This window comes from Glycine max, chromosome 7, assembly GCF_000004515.6.
Source record: "Glycine max cultivar Williams 82 chromosome 7, Glycine_max_v4.0, whole genome shotgun sequence".
In the NCBI taxonomy this organism is placed as follows: Eukaryota; Viridiplantae; Streptophyta; class Magnoliopsida; order Fabales; family Fabaceae; genus Glycine; species Glycine max.
In genome coordinates this window covers 36979640-36997591 of record NC_038243.2, presented here as the reverse complement: position 1 = coordinate 36997591, position 17952 = coordinate 36979640, and the positions used below count along the sequence as shown (strand labels likewise).

Genomic DNA, 17952 nt, shown 5'->3' with positions numbered 1-17952 from the left:
AATTACTATTTTTCTCATCATTCTTTTGAATAAATTTTCTTTTACAAATAAAATGTGAATTTGACACTTGAACTCTTATTTTAACTTTAATACTTGATAAATTAATACACTTGACAATCCATCTTCAACTAGATCTGACATCCAATGTCATAGATAATTCATTGTCCCCTCTCACCTCCTCAACCATGGGTATTGTGAACGTCACCGTCGCTACTCATTGACGATTCAGATTCACAAAGCAAAAAGTCTATCATAAATAGATTCACAGTTTTCATAAATTGGTCGTCTTTGCAATCGACAGTCTCTTTCCTTTCTTTTCTTTTTGTGTTTAGGGATTCAGTCTGGTTCCTCTGTGCTTCTTATTATTGTGCAGGCGTTACTCGTGTTTTCTTTTAATCCGATTTCGTTACCCTTACCAAATCCGAATAGCGCTGCGTGGAAATTCCTCAAGCTTGAAATCTTTGTCGCCGTTATGTATTGGTATCTTTCTTAATTCTATAATACTATATTTGTGTGATTTAAAATGAAATCAATAAATCATATGCAAAACCTTTAAATCCCTTTTCATACTAAATTAGTGATCCGTTTTCTAGTTCCTTTTTTTTATAGGCAAGCTATATTATAGTTTGAAACCTGAACGGATCCAGTTGGAAGAAATATGTTGTCATATATAATAGTTGGAGCAAGTAGAATCTTCAAGAAAAGTGAAAAGAAACTACATCAATTGTTATAAAATACTGTAGTTTTCTTGGCAAAGATAAGTAAGATCTCTCTTTTTGAACATATCTTACTTATCTATTTGTGTGAATACAATTCTTCTACATGTTTTCATATTTTACTTTAGTAATGTGCTTTCATGGCCAGGGTGTTTTAAAATTTTCATTGTCTATTTGTGTGAATATAATTCTTCTGCATCCCTATGGCAAAATTATAATCTCTATGTATCTTAAACGACTTATTTCAGGGCTTGCTATGGTGTTTTAGAATTTGTGATGGAAAGTGGGGCCAAAGGATGCGAGGTTTGTTTTATGGACTCCTAATATTGTATTGCTTTATGTAATGGTTTGGTTAATTCAAGGATGGATACATGATTTCTTCTGGACAACCAGTCAAGGATCATTGACTCAGCAGTGAGACACGTGCTACTAAGACAGGTTTGATTTTTTTTTTTCTTCTTTTTCTTCATAGCCACATCATGCAAGGGTAAATGGAAAGGAGGATGATAAAGAATCGATTTTGGGGATTGTGTGAGTAAGAGTACAAAAAGGAATGGCCACTTTTTAACTACTGTGAAACAGAAAGCAAACGTTCATCTTGTGATTCTTCTGCAATGCTAAGTCCCGCATTTCTTTTTAGTTCAGTGAATTCATTGAGTGAAGTGATAAAAAGCTTCACATATTGTACCAGTATATCTTATTTTAAAAAATTATGATATTTTTCTTCACTTGTTGCTTCTTCACCTATCTTTTGTAAAGACGGAATAATGATGTTTAATTCTGGTATTAATATATTTTTATAACATTTCTCCTTAAATTGGTTTGAAATATATACGACATTATGGATATATTTGTCATTTTTAAATATTTATGGTTGTGTAATATGCTTGCAGGTTTGAGAACACATTAAAGAAAATATATACATAATATATTTTTAAAATTTGTCTTTAGAAAATATACTTTTTTAAGATAGTTTTTAGAAAAATTATATTTATAATTTTACGTTTTTTAAATAAAAATAACACTTAATTTCTTTAGAACAATCAAGGTAGAAATTGACATTTTAAGACAATTTAAAAATTGTCATGAAAAATATCCACTTTTTACAATGATTATTTAAAAAATGATTAAAAATCATTATAAAAAATGTTAAATAATTAACTTTAAAAGGCTTTTTTAATAGTGTAATCATATTTGATAATTTTAGATGTTAGTGTAAATAAAATCTTTACAATGCAACTAATTTAATTTATTTTTTAAAAGAATTGTTAATAGTTTAAATAACTTTATATAATAATTTAAATTATTTATTATAATCCAAAATATGATTTATACCAAAAAAATTTATTTATTATAAATTTTAATTATAATACAATTTATATATTAAAATATATTTATTTTATTTATCATAAACTTTAATTGTATAAAAATAAACATCTATAATATACACTACAAAAAAAAAACTACAATTTCTAACTGTCAAAAACTGTAATTTGTGACAGCTAACTGAAATAGAAATAGAAGCAAATTAAAAAATAACACTAGTATCTTTAGCAAAACTATTGTTAATTTGATGAGTGAAATGGCCACTCTTGATCACTAGTAGAAGCGCTCAACCATGCAACCCTGTGTTGCATGTCTCCACCAACCACACAAACTCAAACATTATCTACATGCATGAGATTGTCGATGAAAAAGATTAATCTCCATTCACAAATACCCTAACCTCGAATCCAAAAACCAAAACATAAGCAATGGTAAAGAAAAAGAGAAGATAACTAACCATAATGAGATCAAAGCGTGTGACTTGTCCTTAAGATCCGTCAACATCTTTGATACTCTAGAATGAAAAAAATGGAAGATGAGATCTTAGTGTTAGTTAGTTAGCGGGAAGTTAAGTTAGTTTAGTTGTTAGTTAGTTAGAAATTAGTTTAATTGGTTCAAACTAATAGTTAGTTGGAAGTTAGTTGTTGTATATGTGTATATATAACCATTTGTACAAATCAAGATGTATATTTTTGAGAATTAATTTTTCAATACATAAAACTCCATTCATTGCTTCCCTTTTCTTTCTAAGCTTTTCTTGCAAGTTTACTTGGTTAACTCTGCATCCAACAATGGCAGACACAAGGTTTATGATGGTATCAGAGCACTAGTGCTCTACTGTGTCACTCCCTGATCTTAACCTAAATATTTTCTTTTCTTTTGTTCTTCTTCATTATGACCAACAAGATTTCTCCACAAGACCTATCCCTGAATATGCTCAGCCCATACTACCTTCATCTAGGTGAAAATCCTACAAATGCATTGGTTTTTGTAGTTCTTAACCTAAATATTTTCTTTTCTTTTGTTCTTCTTCATTATGACCAACAAGATTTCTCCACAAGACCTATCCCTGAATATGCTCAGCCCATACTACCTTCATCTAGGTGAAAATCCTACAAATGCATTGGTTTTTGTAGTTCTTGATCCAACAAACTACAACTCATGGAGTCGTTCGATGTTTACTGCATTAAGTGCGAAAAACAAAATCAAATTCATAGATGGATCAATCCAGAAGTGTGCATCAAATCATCTTCTTCATCCAGCTTGGAGGAGAAGCAACAATATGGTGGTTTCCTGGCTTGTCCACTTAGTTTCACCCTCGATAAGACAAAGTATCTTGTGGATGGATAATGCTAGAGACATTTGGAAGGACTTAAAGTCAAGATACTCACAAGGAGATCTGCTGAGAATTTCATAATTGCAGCAAGAAATGGCTTCTATCAAACAAGGTGATCAAAGCATTATCAATTACTTCACAAAATTGAGAATTATTTGGGATGAATTGGAAAGTTACAGGCCTGATCCAACATGTTCATGTGATCCAAAGTGTATATGTGATGCTCTTACTAGTATGATAGAAAGAAAGCAACAAGATCGTATAATGCAATTTTCAAACATATCCAAGGTTTTCTCATATGTTGTTCAGCAGGAAAGACAAATCAATAGCAATGAATTAATAGGAAGCATTAGTCTGATCAATGCAGCAGGCAACAATTCATCAAATTCTAGGCCTTCATATACCTATTGTGGAAAAGATAATCACATTATTGATAGATGCTATAGGAAGAATGGTCCACCTCAAAATGATCCTTCAAAAAGGGGAAAAGGAAACTTTGGAGCAAAAGGAAACAAGGTCTGCACAAATTGTGGTCTTTCTAACCATACTATAGATGACTGCTACAAGAAACATGGGTACCCACCAGGACACAAATTTTACAAGGTACAAAATCCAAACATCAACAATGTCAATACTAGAAGGGAAGAAGGTGATGGTTCACCCTCAGATCGAAATCAAGAGACACAAAATAAAGATGTAAGATTAACTACTCAACAATATAAAGCCTTGATGTCATTGCTGCAACAGCAAGCTCCAGCTCAAAGCAATTCACAAATAAATCAGATTGGTACAGTCACTAACAAAGGTAGTATATTACTTGTTACTTGTAGTGTTAGCAAGACTAGCCAAGATGAATGGATCCTTGATTATGGAGCCACAGATCATGTCACAACTTTCCCACATTTGTTTTCTTTATGCAAGAAAATAAAACCTGTAATGGTTAGGTTTCCTAATGGCCATACAGTTACTGCCACCCTTGCAGGCAGAATCCAAACTACTCAAGTTTTATACTTGGAGGAAGTTTTATATATTTTAAGCTTTCAATATAATTTGATATCAGTATCTAAATTGGTTTCCTTTTTACCCTGCAAACTAACATTTATGAATGATAAATGTTTTATCTAGGATATGAACCAGCAGAAGATTAGTACAGTTGAGATGGTGGAAGGACTCTACAGACTCAAGATGATTCCTATCAAGTCTAAGTACAAGTCTGATTTTGTTGGTTCTAGCATTTCCAATTTTTTTGCCTTTTCATGTAATAGAATACCTATAGATCTATGGCACTATAGATTTGGTCATCCATCTTTAGAAAGATTGTTGTTATTAAAACAATTTTATCCTATTCTTAAATCAGATAAGCAATTTGTGTGTGAAACTTGTCATCATTCAAAGCAAAAAAGATTATCCTTTCCTAGTAGTGAATCACATTCTTCTTGTGCTTTTGCTCTTATACATGTTGATATCTGGGATCCTTGCAATGTAACTTCATTAAATGGTTGCAAGTATTTCCTTACTATAATAGATTATTACTGAAGGTTTGTTTGGGTTTTTCTCATGCAGTCAAAAGCTAAGACACAATCTCATCTAAAAAATTTTGTTGCCAATGTTGAAAGGCAGTTTGAGACAAAAGTAAAAGTGATTAGGTCAGATAATGGGGCAGAGTTTATCATGATACAATTTTATGATGATACTGGTATTGTGCATCAAACTACTTGTGTTGAAACACCCCAACAAAACGACATTGTTGAAAGAAAACATCAACATTTGCTCAATGTGACTCGATCTTTGTTATTTCAATCAAATCTCTCGACTGTATTCTGGTCATATGCATTGATTCACTCTACTGTTCTTATCAATTGCATGCCCTCTCCCTTTCTTAATAATCATACTCCCTATGAAAAATTACATGGAAAAAACTAGGATATTGAGTCTTTAAGAGTATTTGAGTGTTTATGTTTTTCTAGTACTCTAACAGCTAATAGAAAGAAACTAGATCCTAGGGCTGTTACTTTTGTATTTTTGGGTTTTAAACCAAACACTAAAGGATTCGTTATGTTTGATCTTAAAACCAATGCCTTATATGTCTCTAGGAATGTGATCTTTTATGAGGATTGTTTTCCTTTCATTGGTCAAGACAAACCTGATGCTATCACTATCCTTCCTATTCCTTCTTCTCATGCCATTGATCAACCTAATGGTGTCTCATCAGAATTACCAGTTGATCATATCATGCATGTACCAAATAATGTTGATTCTGATCCCTTAACCTTAGAGCAATCCCCTAATACAACCAGAAGATCTCTGAGACAGACACACAGACTAAGTAAGTATAAGGACTTCCATGTTTCATACCTATTTTCAACTATAGCTAGTTATTCTACAGGTACTTGTCTTTATCCTCTTAATTATGTTCTTTCATATAGAAAATTGTCTCCTTCTTATCACAATATTGTTTTATCCATTACACAAAGTCTGGAACCTCGGTCATATAATGAAGCTTCTAAGGATCCTATTTGGGTAGAGGCAATGAATGTAGAGATTAAGGCTTTAGAACTTAATGATACTTGGATTTTAACTGATATGCCTCAACATAAGAATGTTATTGGTTGTAAGAGGGTGTATAAGATCAAGTACAAATCAGATGGGTCAGTGGAGAGACATAAGGCCAGGTTAGTGGCCAAGGGCTACACTTAAGTGGAAGGGCAAGATTACCTAGTCACATTTTCTCCATTTGCCAAGCTAACCAAAGTGAGACTTCTATTGGCCTTAGCTGCTATCAATAAATGGTATCTCAAGCAATTAGATGTGAATAATTCTTTCATGCATGGTGATTTAAATGAAGAAGTGTACATGATGCTTCCTCAAGGTATGCAAGTAGCCAAGCCTGGGCAAGTTTGTAAGTTGCAAAGGTCCTTATATGGACTGAAACAAGCCAGCAGGCAGTGGTATGCCGGGCTCTCTTCCTTTTTGATCTCTCATGGGTACAAGCAGTGTGCTTCAGATCATTCTTTGTTTCTCAAGCATGGATTCAATACTGTTACTGCTCTGTTAGTTTATGTGGATGATATTGTTTTGTTAGGAAATGATTTGATTGAAATACAAGCTATTACACAGTTGCTGGACAATGCTTTTAAGATAAAAGATTTAGGTGACTTGAGATACTTCTTAGGTTTTGAAGTGGCCAGAAAACCTACTGGTATCAATCTTTGTCAGAGGAAGTATGCCTTAGACATTCTCAGTGATGCTGGTATGCTTGGATCTAAACCAGTATCTACTCCATCAGATTATGCTACTAAGCTGCATCAACAATCAGGGACTCCTCTTTCATTAGAAGATGCTTCCTCTTTTAGAAGGTTAATTGGAAGGTTGATCTACTTGACCAATACAAGGCCAGATATCACTTATGTTGTGCAACATCTGAGCCAATTTGTTGCTGCTCCCACCTCAGCTCATCAACAAGCTACTGTTTGAATTCTTAGGTATATCAAGGGATCCCCAGCATCAGGGATTTTCTTTTCTGCTGCAAGTAAAATACATTTAAAGGGGTTTAGTGATTCTGACTGGGCTGGTTGCATTGACACAAGAAGGTCTATCACTAGTTATGCTATGTAGATTAGTGACTCATTGATTTCATGGAAATCCAAGAAATAAGCCATTGTATCTAGAAGCTCATCAGAAGTTGAATACAGGGCACTAGCCAGCGCCATTTGTGAAATACAATGGCTTACCTATCTGCTGGAAGAATTTAGAGTAGACTTTCAGAAACTTGTCACTCTGTATTGTGATAACAAATCTACTCTTCACATAGCTTTGAATCCAGTATTAAGTTCATGAAAGAACAAAGCATATTGAGATTGTGTGCCACATAGTTCGAGAGAAGGTGTTAGGGGGTCTTGTGAAGTTGCTTCCCATTCCTTCTACAAATAAGTTAGTTGATGTTTACACTAAAGCTCTAATGACTGGTGCTTTTAAATTTCTGCATTCCAAACTAGGAATGTCTGATATCCACTCCTAGTTTGAGGGGGGCTCTTAGTGTTAGTTAGTTAGTTGGAAGTTAAGTTAGTTTAATTGTTAGTTAGTTAGAAGTTAGTTTAGTTGGTTGAAACTAATAGTTAGTTGGAAGTTAGTTGTTGTATATGTGTATATATAACCATTCATTCAAATCAAAGATGTAATTTTGAGAATTAATCTTTCAATACATAGAAATTCATTCATTGCTTCCCTTTTTCTTTCTAAGCTTTTCCTGCAAGTTTACTTGGTTAGCTCTACATTCAACAATGGCGGACACAAGGTTTATGATGAGAGAAGAAAGTATGAAGTTAATAGAAAAAAAAATGAATGGGAAAGAACGAAGTGGGAGCTTTGAACCTAATTGGAATATCATATGCACTAGATGATGTGAATTTCCAACTATGTACCGAGAATGTACACTAGGGATCTTACAATAGTATAGGGGAATTAGGGTTCAAAGAAAGGAGCGAGAATCAATGGCATTTGATATTGGACGAACCTTGAGCTCAAGAAAGCCTCCAACTAATTCAAACTTGGATGCCATTGGAATGGAGCTTCGAGATTGAGGTGAGTGATGGTTTGTGCATCTTCACAAATGCAAAGTGCTGAAGGCTGGGAGCGAAGAGAGAAATCAAGTGTCCCAAACATGAAAACCTAGAACAGATGAGCCACATTATCGTTTATTGGGCTTGGATTAGAATGTCTTTAGCGCTTAAGTGAGCATAACTAGTGTATTGATCCGCGGTGTTCTTTTGTAAGGTTACACACACCATAGACGGGTGTCAAAATGAAAAAATATATTTCAAACATTGTGGTGGAGAACTTATTTGTTAGAAATTACAACATTTTTTGGTGTTTTTTCACGTTCGTTACAAATAAACGCTGACAAAAATCTTTTTTTTTGGTAGTGTGTAATGTAGAAGTTAAAATAGTAGTGATTTTTAATAAATTTTTATTTTAAAAGAAGTGATTTGAAACGATTTCATTTGTTCATGTTGCATTTATGTATCACCTAACATTCTTCATCATTCATACCCTATGCATCAGGCGGGTAGGAAACTTGTCTATACGCGCGGGTATTCCATGAAACTTTGTTTACATTAGATCACGTGGAGTATATACAGAAATTGCTATAATAAGAACATAAGTACGAACTCATCGTCAATCAAATTCATAGCAGCAAAGGCTTGTTCTCTGAATCTAATCCAAGTTGCAACAACAGCGCTAGCTATGTTCATTCATGGAAGGGAAAACGTAATCTTTCGCTCAATATGCAAATTGCTGGAAAATTAGTATGGGAACTCAGACATGAAACAATGCAAGTGGAGCTGCAATGCAGTGAAAATTGCGGCACGTGAGACCCGTGTTGTTTTCTCTTATTCCATATATTCAATGCAATGTCAAAACTTGCGGCTACTTCACTAAACAACTATTTTTTTTATGAGACTCCACGACACAGTTTATAAGTAGCATATAGGATAAATTAAGCATTTTGAGAGTTGAGATAGAGTAGTTTACATAAAGCTAATATGAAATGGATATATAACGTATAATATAGTTAGTTAATTATGATGTATGAGTTATTGGAAATTTTTTATATTTATCTTTGATTCTTACGGAAAAAAATAAATAACTTATATTTTATTTTTATTTTTTAAAAAAAAAGTTCAAATATCATGGTAGCTAGGCCTTGGTTCTATATACATCCCTTAATTATATTGATCATAAAATGCATATGCATATATGAAATTTAATCTAACCACTACCATTTCTCATTATAATTGCAAGGTAAATCTAGTCACTACTTAGTATTTACAATCTTACAACACTCAGTAAAAAAAAAGTGTTGATTCCTTGCATTTATCGTACATTAAGCTATGTTCTGTCCCTTTCCTTATTGTTCGTCCATGCTGGTGCATCTGAAAAGTGGAAAAACTTCTGCTTTGGCGGCAGATAAAGACTAGCCAAGTGGGCCACTAGTTTTCAAAGTCATCGTCAGCATGAAACCAATCTAAAATTGCATAGTACCTTCCAAACTATGGTTGGCAACTTGCGTCCATGTTGTTGGCCGCATGCGGTGTTAAAGTACTACCACTATTAATTACACTATTCATTTTATTGGTCAAGATAAATATATAAGTTAAAATTAGTATATGTTGATTATTTATAAGCCATCACAGTACCTATCACTTTGTTTAAGAAAAATATTATATTTAAATGCATCTTGTCTGTTCAAACCCTAAGTTAAAATCATGAACGCAGTAGGACTAATGCCAATTGCAAACTCCATTACTCCATGGTCATGCCAACTAGTAGTGCTCACATGTAGCATGACATAGATTTTATTTTTTTTCAGTATTCCCATATACTCCTTTCCTTCAAATAGAAACACTCATTGTTTTGACTGAGATATGTAGGTTTAACACATTCTCCAATAACAAACCGTTTATGTGAAAAATTTAAGTGCGTTTTCCTAATTATATGGGTGCTTTTTAGCTTCTTCAATCAATATCAGAGATTAAATTTTATTAGGCGTGTTACCAAGATTGAACCTTAACTTTTATCAAAAAATAATACCAAAAATATCTGAGAAAATATTACATAAATTCTTTCTTAGTTTATTATCTTTTATATTATGTGTTTAACGCAACATAATTAATTACTTCTTTTCAGTTATGTATTTATTTTTATTTAGTTTTTAAATATTTAGCACATTTATCATACATGAAAAAAAATCATATTAAAAATTTTAAATAATATATACATTATCTATTTATATTTTAATTTTTAAATAGCCATATTTATATTTTAAAATACACATGAAATAAATCAGATTAATATATGTTAGTATAGTTTTGAAAAACAGTTATCAAAGGCACTTTCTTTCTTTCTTTGTTGTTTTCCATTTTCTTTAAAGTTATCATAGCATAGCATATCATAATTCGTGATTTGCAAATCCCAACTATTCTCTTTTTCTGGCATATAAAATCTCCATATGTTAACGCCCAAAAGAAAAGAAAAAAAAAACTTTTGTATGTTGATTTTTTTATTGGTTAAACTAATACACCTTTAGTCCTTTTCATTTTAAAATAAATGTTGCTTTTTTGTATTGAATAAAAATTAAGATAACTAATAAATTCTAATAAAAAATTAAATGAAGCTAGACTTTCCTTTCATTTATATTAAATATTCTTAATACTTTGTCTCTTAAAAAAAGAATGTGATTAATCTAGTTGTATAACTATCAAGATATGGTTCTTAAAAGAAAGTGTAATACAGAAGGATCATGGTTTTTGTTTTTTTTTTTGTCATGAAACCATAACTATCTTTGTTAAAGACAAACTCGCTGGAGGTAGACAAATTACTATGGATTGCAAATTTTTCTCTATGAATATTCAGTGTCAGGGCTTGAATGAAAACAAGTAATAAATCTTTTTTCTTTATAGTATGAATGATAAAAAAATTTAAAAAATACTAAAACATTTTATTTCAAAATAAATGGAGCAATTAATATTTTTGTAACGATCAATTAGTGATATTATCATATTAGTTAATTAGGTCATTTTCAATGTCGTTGTTTATATGGGTTGTTTCAAGTTAAGCATCGTATAATACTACATATAACCTAACATTGCTTATACAAGCCAGCAACACTACTTAAAAATTTGTTAAGGATAAAAAAATGGTTTTTATGCTCTGAATAAGAGAAATTAACACTGGACCGCAAAAAATTAAGTTGAAAAACTTTATCAACCTTAACATTGAGGTGACTTTTTATGAAGAGTGCTTAAATATATATGGTTCTCAAAATTAAGATAAGCACCGCAAATATTACTCTTCTTCTTCATACTACGACCTTCGTTCCAGTATTGTCTCTTTTCTATACTATGACCTTTGTTCCTCTTTAAAAATATTTTTTTAAAATTTTTCTTCAAGAAATGTTAGATGCACACTCTCTTATTAGTTAAAACTTATTAAAAATGATAAAATTTTGTGAGTTTCATATCAATTTTGATGATTCTTTCTCCTAATTTTGTAATTTTTAATAAATTCTAACAAATTAAAGAGTATATGTTTGAAGGAATGTGTTAGAGAATGTGTTTCTAAATTTCTATCCTTCCATTCTATCATTTTAAAATTTAAAAACCAAAAGGAGTTAGGTATAGAAGGGACTAATTTTTCACAATGTAACAATATGATTGCATTCAAAGGAAAATGCATGTATGGAATTAAAAAAAAATAATACATTACTATTAATTACTTTTTGTCTATTACGTCATTAATTTTAATTATTAATTATTTAATACATTCATCATAAAATTAATGAGATATGAAGAATAATAAATGATAGATAGGTTGATCAATAAATAGACAAAATAAGATATATATGTAATATAATTTTATATTATCATTCCATTATAAATCATTATATATTATAATTTTTTATTTTGATTTCTATGTAGTTAGCAATCCATACCCATTAAACTCGTATAAATAAATAGTAAAACGAAAATTAGAAACAATTTTTATAAAAACAAGTTTTTTTTAGTGTCTAATAGTAACAATAAGGATTGAGTTTAATACCTTATATAAAATTATAAATTATTCAAATTTCTCACCACTAAACAGATCTATAAAGTTTTAATAAAAGAAAAAGAATACTAGTATATGTCTTAATTCATATACCATAACCTTAAATAATATTTAAAAAGTATTTTTTGTTATTTAAGGTTGATCACCTAATTTGTTTGATTCAAGAAGATAAAAGGAAACGGAAGGATTTTTTTATATATAAAAAAAAGATCACAATTACTTTTGCATGAGTCAATCTTAGGAGGACGATAAAATTCTTCCATTAATTATTTAATATAATTGTATTCTAATGATTCAAATCCAAAACCTTGGATCCACAACTCTCAAATACAAAAAAGAAAAAAAAACTAATGTAGTTAAAAAAAATATTAATATTAATGCATTTCTATTATAATTTTTATTAACCTCTCAACATAATTTGTAATAAAATCTTTTTATTTATGAGTTCTTTAACTAAAACCTTTAAACAAAACACCTTCTATTTTTTCACGAACCTGAGACAAGATTAAATAGAAGAAAATAATGATTACGTGTATCTTTTCCAAAGGGATAGCAATACCGACCAATCAATAAAACTCAAGAATACACATAAAGCTTACGGATCAGTACTTGTGGCTCTTACGAATTTGAAGGTATCAGTGACAGTCAAATGTGTCAAGCTTGAATTTCCTCCTTCATAAAATAATTAAGATATGAGGACTTTGAAAGGGGTTATTATCTAATAATGCTTCAAATGAAAACACGCCACATGAGGCATGTTGTCTTTATATCTTTCTCAAAAAATGAAAGTGAAAGGCAAAGTATATATAGAAGATGGCTTTGATAATGGCATAGCAAAACGCCACTAGTGTTTCAGAGCAGTGCACATGTTGAGTTTCAAATTCCCAATAAATGCCACCACCAAGAGTTTTTTTCCATATAGTCCTCAAAAATTATATTCGCCCACACAATCAAACAAGAGAAAAAGGATTATATAAATAATATGTAAAATAAATTATACACTCACCCATTCATAATTCCCTATATATAATAAATTTATTAATTTTTAAAATAATTCAAATAATAATTTATAATTAGATAACAGTGTCAGAATAGACATTAATTTCATCAAACAAACCAACACAAAAGAGGGTCATCTTAGCACCATGTTTTCTGGCTTTCCCATTTTCTTTCCTTTCATCATTACAAGCCCCACTTAGCCTTCATTTTCCCATGTCCCCATTCATTCTCTCACAACAGTTGTGGTCTCCTTCGAGTCAAAAAGGATAATTAAAATGCTGAAATCAGAGAAAGAGGAACTAACTGTCTTTGCAACATCATTGCTTTTTACGAATGTTCAAAGCTTTCATTCAACACCCTGTGACTCAAAAGAAAACGAGGTCCCTACTACAAAGGAAAAAACAACAACACAAAATTAAAGAGAGAGAAAAAAAAAAAAAAAAAACTTCAATGGCTCACACATCGTGTACTTTTTCTGTTCACAGTTCACTCCTTGAACAAGAATCCAATTTATTGCTCTAACCTAAACCCACTAGCAAGCTAGTTTGACTTCTCCTTACACAACATTGCGACAATTTCACGGTTCACGAAAACGAAATCACTCATCACATTACCAAGTGAACCCAAACTCAAGTTCAATTCAGCATTAGTGTTATCATTCAATCAAACAATCATTCATCTTGATACTTAAAATTAATATAAAGAACCCATGTTTTTTAAGAGACCATATATATCCTCTCTACCGAAGACAATTTTGTTCAAGCGGATACAACTATTATGAATGATAAAACTCTTAATTAACATGACTACATACCTAAAACTTGAACTCAAAACTACTAATAAAACTGAAATAACCTTGTCAGATTGATCCACAAGGGTACCCATTTTAATTAAATAACAATAAGAAACATTATATCAAATTTAGTCCTAAAAATAAGCAAGACAACCTTAATTATTACACAAGGATGAATTTGTTTTCAACGTTTTGACAAGGGAAACACATGATGTGTGGATCTACCTTGTCCTTGGGGGTGTTAGCCTGCGCCCTGTTGTGCTTGGGGAAGAGAGGCACAAAGCACTTCCACACACACACCTAGAATGCCCTGAACTGAATGCCTGCATCTCTTGTTGGCACCTTCCCCTCACTCGGAAAGACAACAAAAAGGGTCAAGATTCCTTACCCATTCTTCTACTCTTTCTTTGACAGCTCGCCCAACCCAACACTGCTTTTCTTTTGCCATCCCATGTAGTAGTAAGTCTCTCTCTCTCTCTCTCTCACAAACCCAAGTTTCATAATTCTCATCCCTACCACTCTGCAAGGACTGCACTTAGGTATAACGTTTCATTATCATCATTGCCCTCAAGCGGAAGCAACTGAATTCGATCACATAATTCAAATTCGGCATTAATTGAAGGGTTTGACAGTGTGCAAAACGAAGTGGAGTAAATTAAAATCCTCTGAAATACGCAGCGACCTAGCATGAACCACATTTAATTTTCTTATTTATTTTTAATTTCTTTATAAATAAAACAAAGACCAAAAGTCAAAAACGAAGAAGAACCGAAATTTACGGTTGATAGTAGTAAAACCATTACTCTCATTAAATTCCCATACTACATCCCAATACCCTCATCCGCATGGCTCCTAATAATTGACAAATTTATTATTAATACCCAAAGTTAATTAAACTCCACGAGCTCAATAATTAGCATTAAAAATTGAAAATAAAAACGGTCAAAATAAATTTCCACCCTTCCGCAGTTCCGCTCCTTCTCTTAATTAGCATTGAATTAACACTTAACAAAGAGAGAAAAAAGTGAAAAGCACAATTATAAAAGAGAAAAAAAAAAAGCAAAAATTTACTACATACAATTGAAGCAAGAATCTTGTTCCATTCTCAGCATAAGCCATTACAAGTTTATCCCTCTCATTCTTTCTCGTTGACTCTTTTTTTCCCTCCTCATGAATGCCATAAAAATATACTACTATATAAGAATCTTACAAGAAAATCTAAAAAGGAAAATAGAATTAGTTAATTAATAGAAATTATTATTATTATCATTACTAATATATATTTTTTTTTGGGGGGGGGGGGGGGGGTGTTGAAAATTTTAAGAGGAGGAAGAAGAACCGGAACCTGGGGACGCGGCGGCGGTGGTGGTGGTGGGGAAGAGGGGCAAAAGACGAGGCTTTTCGTCGCGAGGAGTGGACGCGGGAGAAGGGTGCAAGAAGAACCCTTTCTCCTTGATGGCTTTCTCTTCAGTAGCTTCGGCTGTGTCCATAACCATACCGGCGCCGTTTTCGTTGAGGGAACGGGAACGGTTGAAGGGGTCGGGTATGAGGGGCGTGACGGGGCTGAGAACGAGCGCGGGGAAGTCGAGGATGCTGGGAGAGAGAACCTCGTGGTGTTTCCTCGGCGAGAAAGACGAAACGACGACGTTGTTGAGAGGGTTGATGCTGAGATTCTTGCTGAGCGAGTTTCTTCGTTCGAAGAGCTTGAAACCCGTTTGTTTTTTGATGGGTGGGATGTGAGTGTGGGGTTTTGCAGGTTCAGAGGCCGAGGCTGAGGCTTGTTTTGCGGTTTGGGTGGATCCGGTTAGCATTTGGACGACTTGCTTGAAGGAGGTGGTGTCGGCTTGGACAAAGGTTGTCGGGTACGGGTTGGCGGATTCGGATCTGGTCACGGGCTTCGGAGGGTACGATGATGTCGGAGATTGAGCAGCCGCCGCGGTCGGAGTCAGAGGTGACAGCAATTGGGTGTGGTGGAGTCCATTGTTGTTGCTGCTAGTGCTGCTGGTGCTGCTGCTGTTTGAAGAACTCAAACTGTGGCGTGGCGAAGGAACAAGACTCACGCCGCCGCGGTGGTGGTGGTGCTCTTGGTGGTACCTCGGAGAGTCCATGGTTGACGGGGAGATATTAACAAAGAAACGAAACGAGGGGAAAAAGAAGAGAAAGAGAGAAAGAGAAAAATCTCTCTCTCTTACTCTCTGTAATTTGGTTTGGTAAGAAATGTGTATTCCTAGGGCCCTTTTTCTTTTTTCTCTGAGAGTGAGAGCAATAGGCCACTCCCTACGCGCTATTTAAACTGTGTGTGCTTCATATGCAGGAAGAGGTGGACCAACTAAGCAAGTTTCAAATTTGTTTAGACATTTAATTTTTATTTTGTTTGCAGTTAATGATATTTTTAATGCTTTTTTTTCTTCAATATAATTTAATTTGTACTGCACTAGTATGTGTTAATGAGTCCAAGTCAACCCAGCAGAAAAGATTCTGGATGTAATTTTTAATGTTTGCCATTTTTTACTATAACTATTTTTTTAGCAGATACATGCACACACACTGTTGACTGTATTTTCTTTTTATGTAAAAATATTAATTGTTGTAATGGAGAATTTGGACTCTGCAAATGATAAATTTATCCGGATTTGTTAATGTGGGGAAACAGATGGGGCAGATTCATTCATTTTATGCAGATGACTAATGTGGATTTATCCGGATTTGTTCACTGTGTTAAAATGTGATTTTGGTTTTTTAGTAATGTATTTTTTTATTATATTTTCTTTTTTGTACAAATATTAATGGTCACATAATGAATTATTTGGGCTCTGAAAATAATAAATTTCTCCGGATTTGTAGGTGTGGGGAAACAGATGGGGGAGATTCATTCAAATTATGCACATGGTTAATTTGTTCACCACTAGTATGTTCAAATATGATTTGGTTGTGTTGTAAGAGAAATGTTACTGATATTCTTTCTACTACTTTTTATATGATTGGTTAAGTTTATTAAAAATTATCAATTTTAAGGGTCAAAACATTCTTTCAATTTAAATGTAAGACTTACTAATCAAATTTTAATCAATTATGTTGAGATTGTTAAAAAGAAGGTCTTAGAAAGAGTATTATTAGCGCTCCTCTCCTATATTTTTTATTAAAAAAAAGGCCAATATCATGTGAGGGTTTGCATATTTTATTTGGATAATAATGACAATAATATTCATTAAGGAAAAAAGATAAGTGGAAGCCCCTCATGTTATTAGACACTTAGTGAGAGAGGAATAAAAAGAATAAACTACAAATATTATAGGATTTATGATTTGATAAAAAAAAAAGACATAAAATAAATAAATAAAAAATGCTAATCAAATGTTTAAAATGAATAAGTATTTAAGCATCATTACTCATTGGTTAAAGGATTTCATTGTGTATTTATTAAAAAGAAACAATTGTACATATGCATAACAGCTGTATCCTTTTTTCATATGTAAATGGAGAAAAAAAAAATTAAGTGTGCATCCTCGTATTAATTCAATATTAATGGTGTTTTCATGTATTTTGAATTCCGATTGTGGTGGAGATACTAGGAATTATCAAGTTTACTATAATTTGCCTTGTACAATAACTTGATCACACCTTTTGATAAGTTATTTTCATCAATAAAACTCACTTGCTTTTAAAAAAAATGGAAAAAAAAAAAGATTTGAAAATGATTCATGTCATCACTAATGGAAAATTCAAAAAATCAATAATATAATATAGAATTTGAATAATTTAAAATTTTCTCTTACATATTATCATACTCTAATTATATAGAACATCAAAATGTTAGAAAAATATTGATCTACCATACTAAGTGGAGATGTAGAGTTGTGCCTTTGATTGTTGTCACATGATGGAAATTGAGTGCATCAATTGTGTCCTTAGTCAAAATCCAAGTCTTAACAAACGATTATAATTAGACTGACATGTTGGAGTATTCCTTAACCAATTTTCTCAAAGTAAAGGTCTTTTTGGTAAACATGATGGATTGTCAAATTGCTTTGCACAACTCCAGAATTGAAGTTATTAACCTTAAGATCTTCGACATTAGGCCAACTAGGGAATTTCTTGTCAAGCAAATATCTATTTGGCCTATCTTTGTCATAATTAAACACTTTCCAATATTTAAGTAGATCAATAGAACATGA

The 17952-nt window shown here is 32.3% G+C and overlaps 1 protein-coding gene across 4 annotated transcripts; it reads right to left on the bottom strand.

Moving 5' to 3' along the window:
• Nucleotides 1-13129: 13129 nt before the first annotated feature.
• LOC100785516 (VQ motif-containing protein 4) lies at nucleotides 13130-16179 on the bottom strand. 4 transcript variants are annotated; one of them, XM_014778127.3, is made up of 2 exons: nucleotides 15123-16179; nucleotides 13130-13371 (listed from the first exon to the last, which is right to left on the bottom strand). In XM_014778127.3, the coding sequence occupies exons 1-2, from the start codon at nucleotides 15883-15885 to the stop codon at nucleotides 13331-13333; spliced, it is 804 nt and encodes a 267-aa protein (XP_014633613.1). In that variant the 5' UTR covers nucleotides 15886-16179; the 3' UTR covers nucleotides 13130-13330. The 4 variants fall into 4 exon arrangements, with proteins under 4 accessions (XP_014633613.1, XP_040873286.1, XP_014633612.1 ...); XM_041017352.1 differs by having other exon boundaries at nucleotides 13130-13368; XM_014778126.2 differs by lacking the exon at nucleotides 13130-13371 and adding an exon at nucleotides 13448-14459.
• Nucleotides 16180-17952: the final 1773 nt, after the last annotated feature.

What these genes read in the sequence shown, in the direction of transcription:
- LOC100785516 (XM_014778126.2), bottom strand. Translation starts at nt 15,885, where the DNA reads ATGGACTCTCCGAGGTACCACCAAGAGCACCACCACCACCGCGGCGGC. An exon ending in CACCGCCGCCGCGTCCCCAG is followed by an intron (nt 14,460 to 15,122) that starts GTTCCGGTTCTT and finishes GGTTCATGCTAG; the next exon opens with GTCGCTGCGTATTTCAGAGG.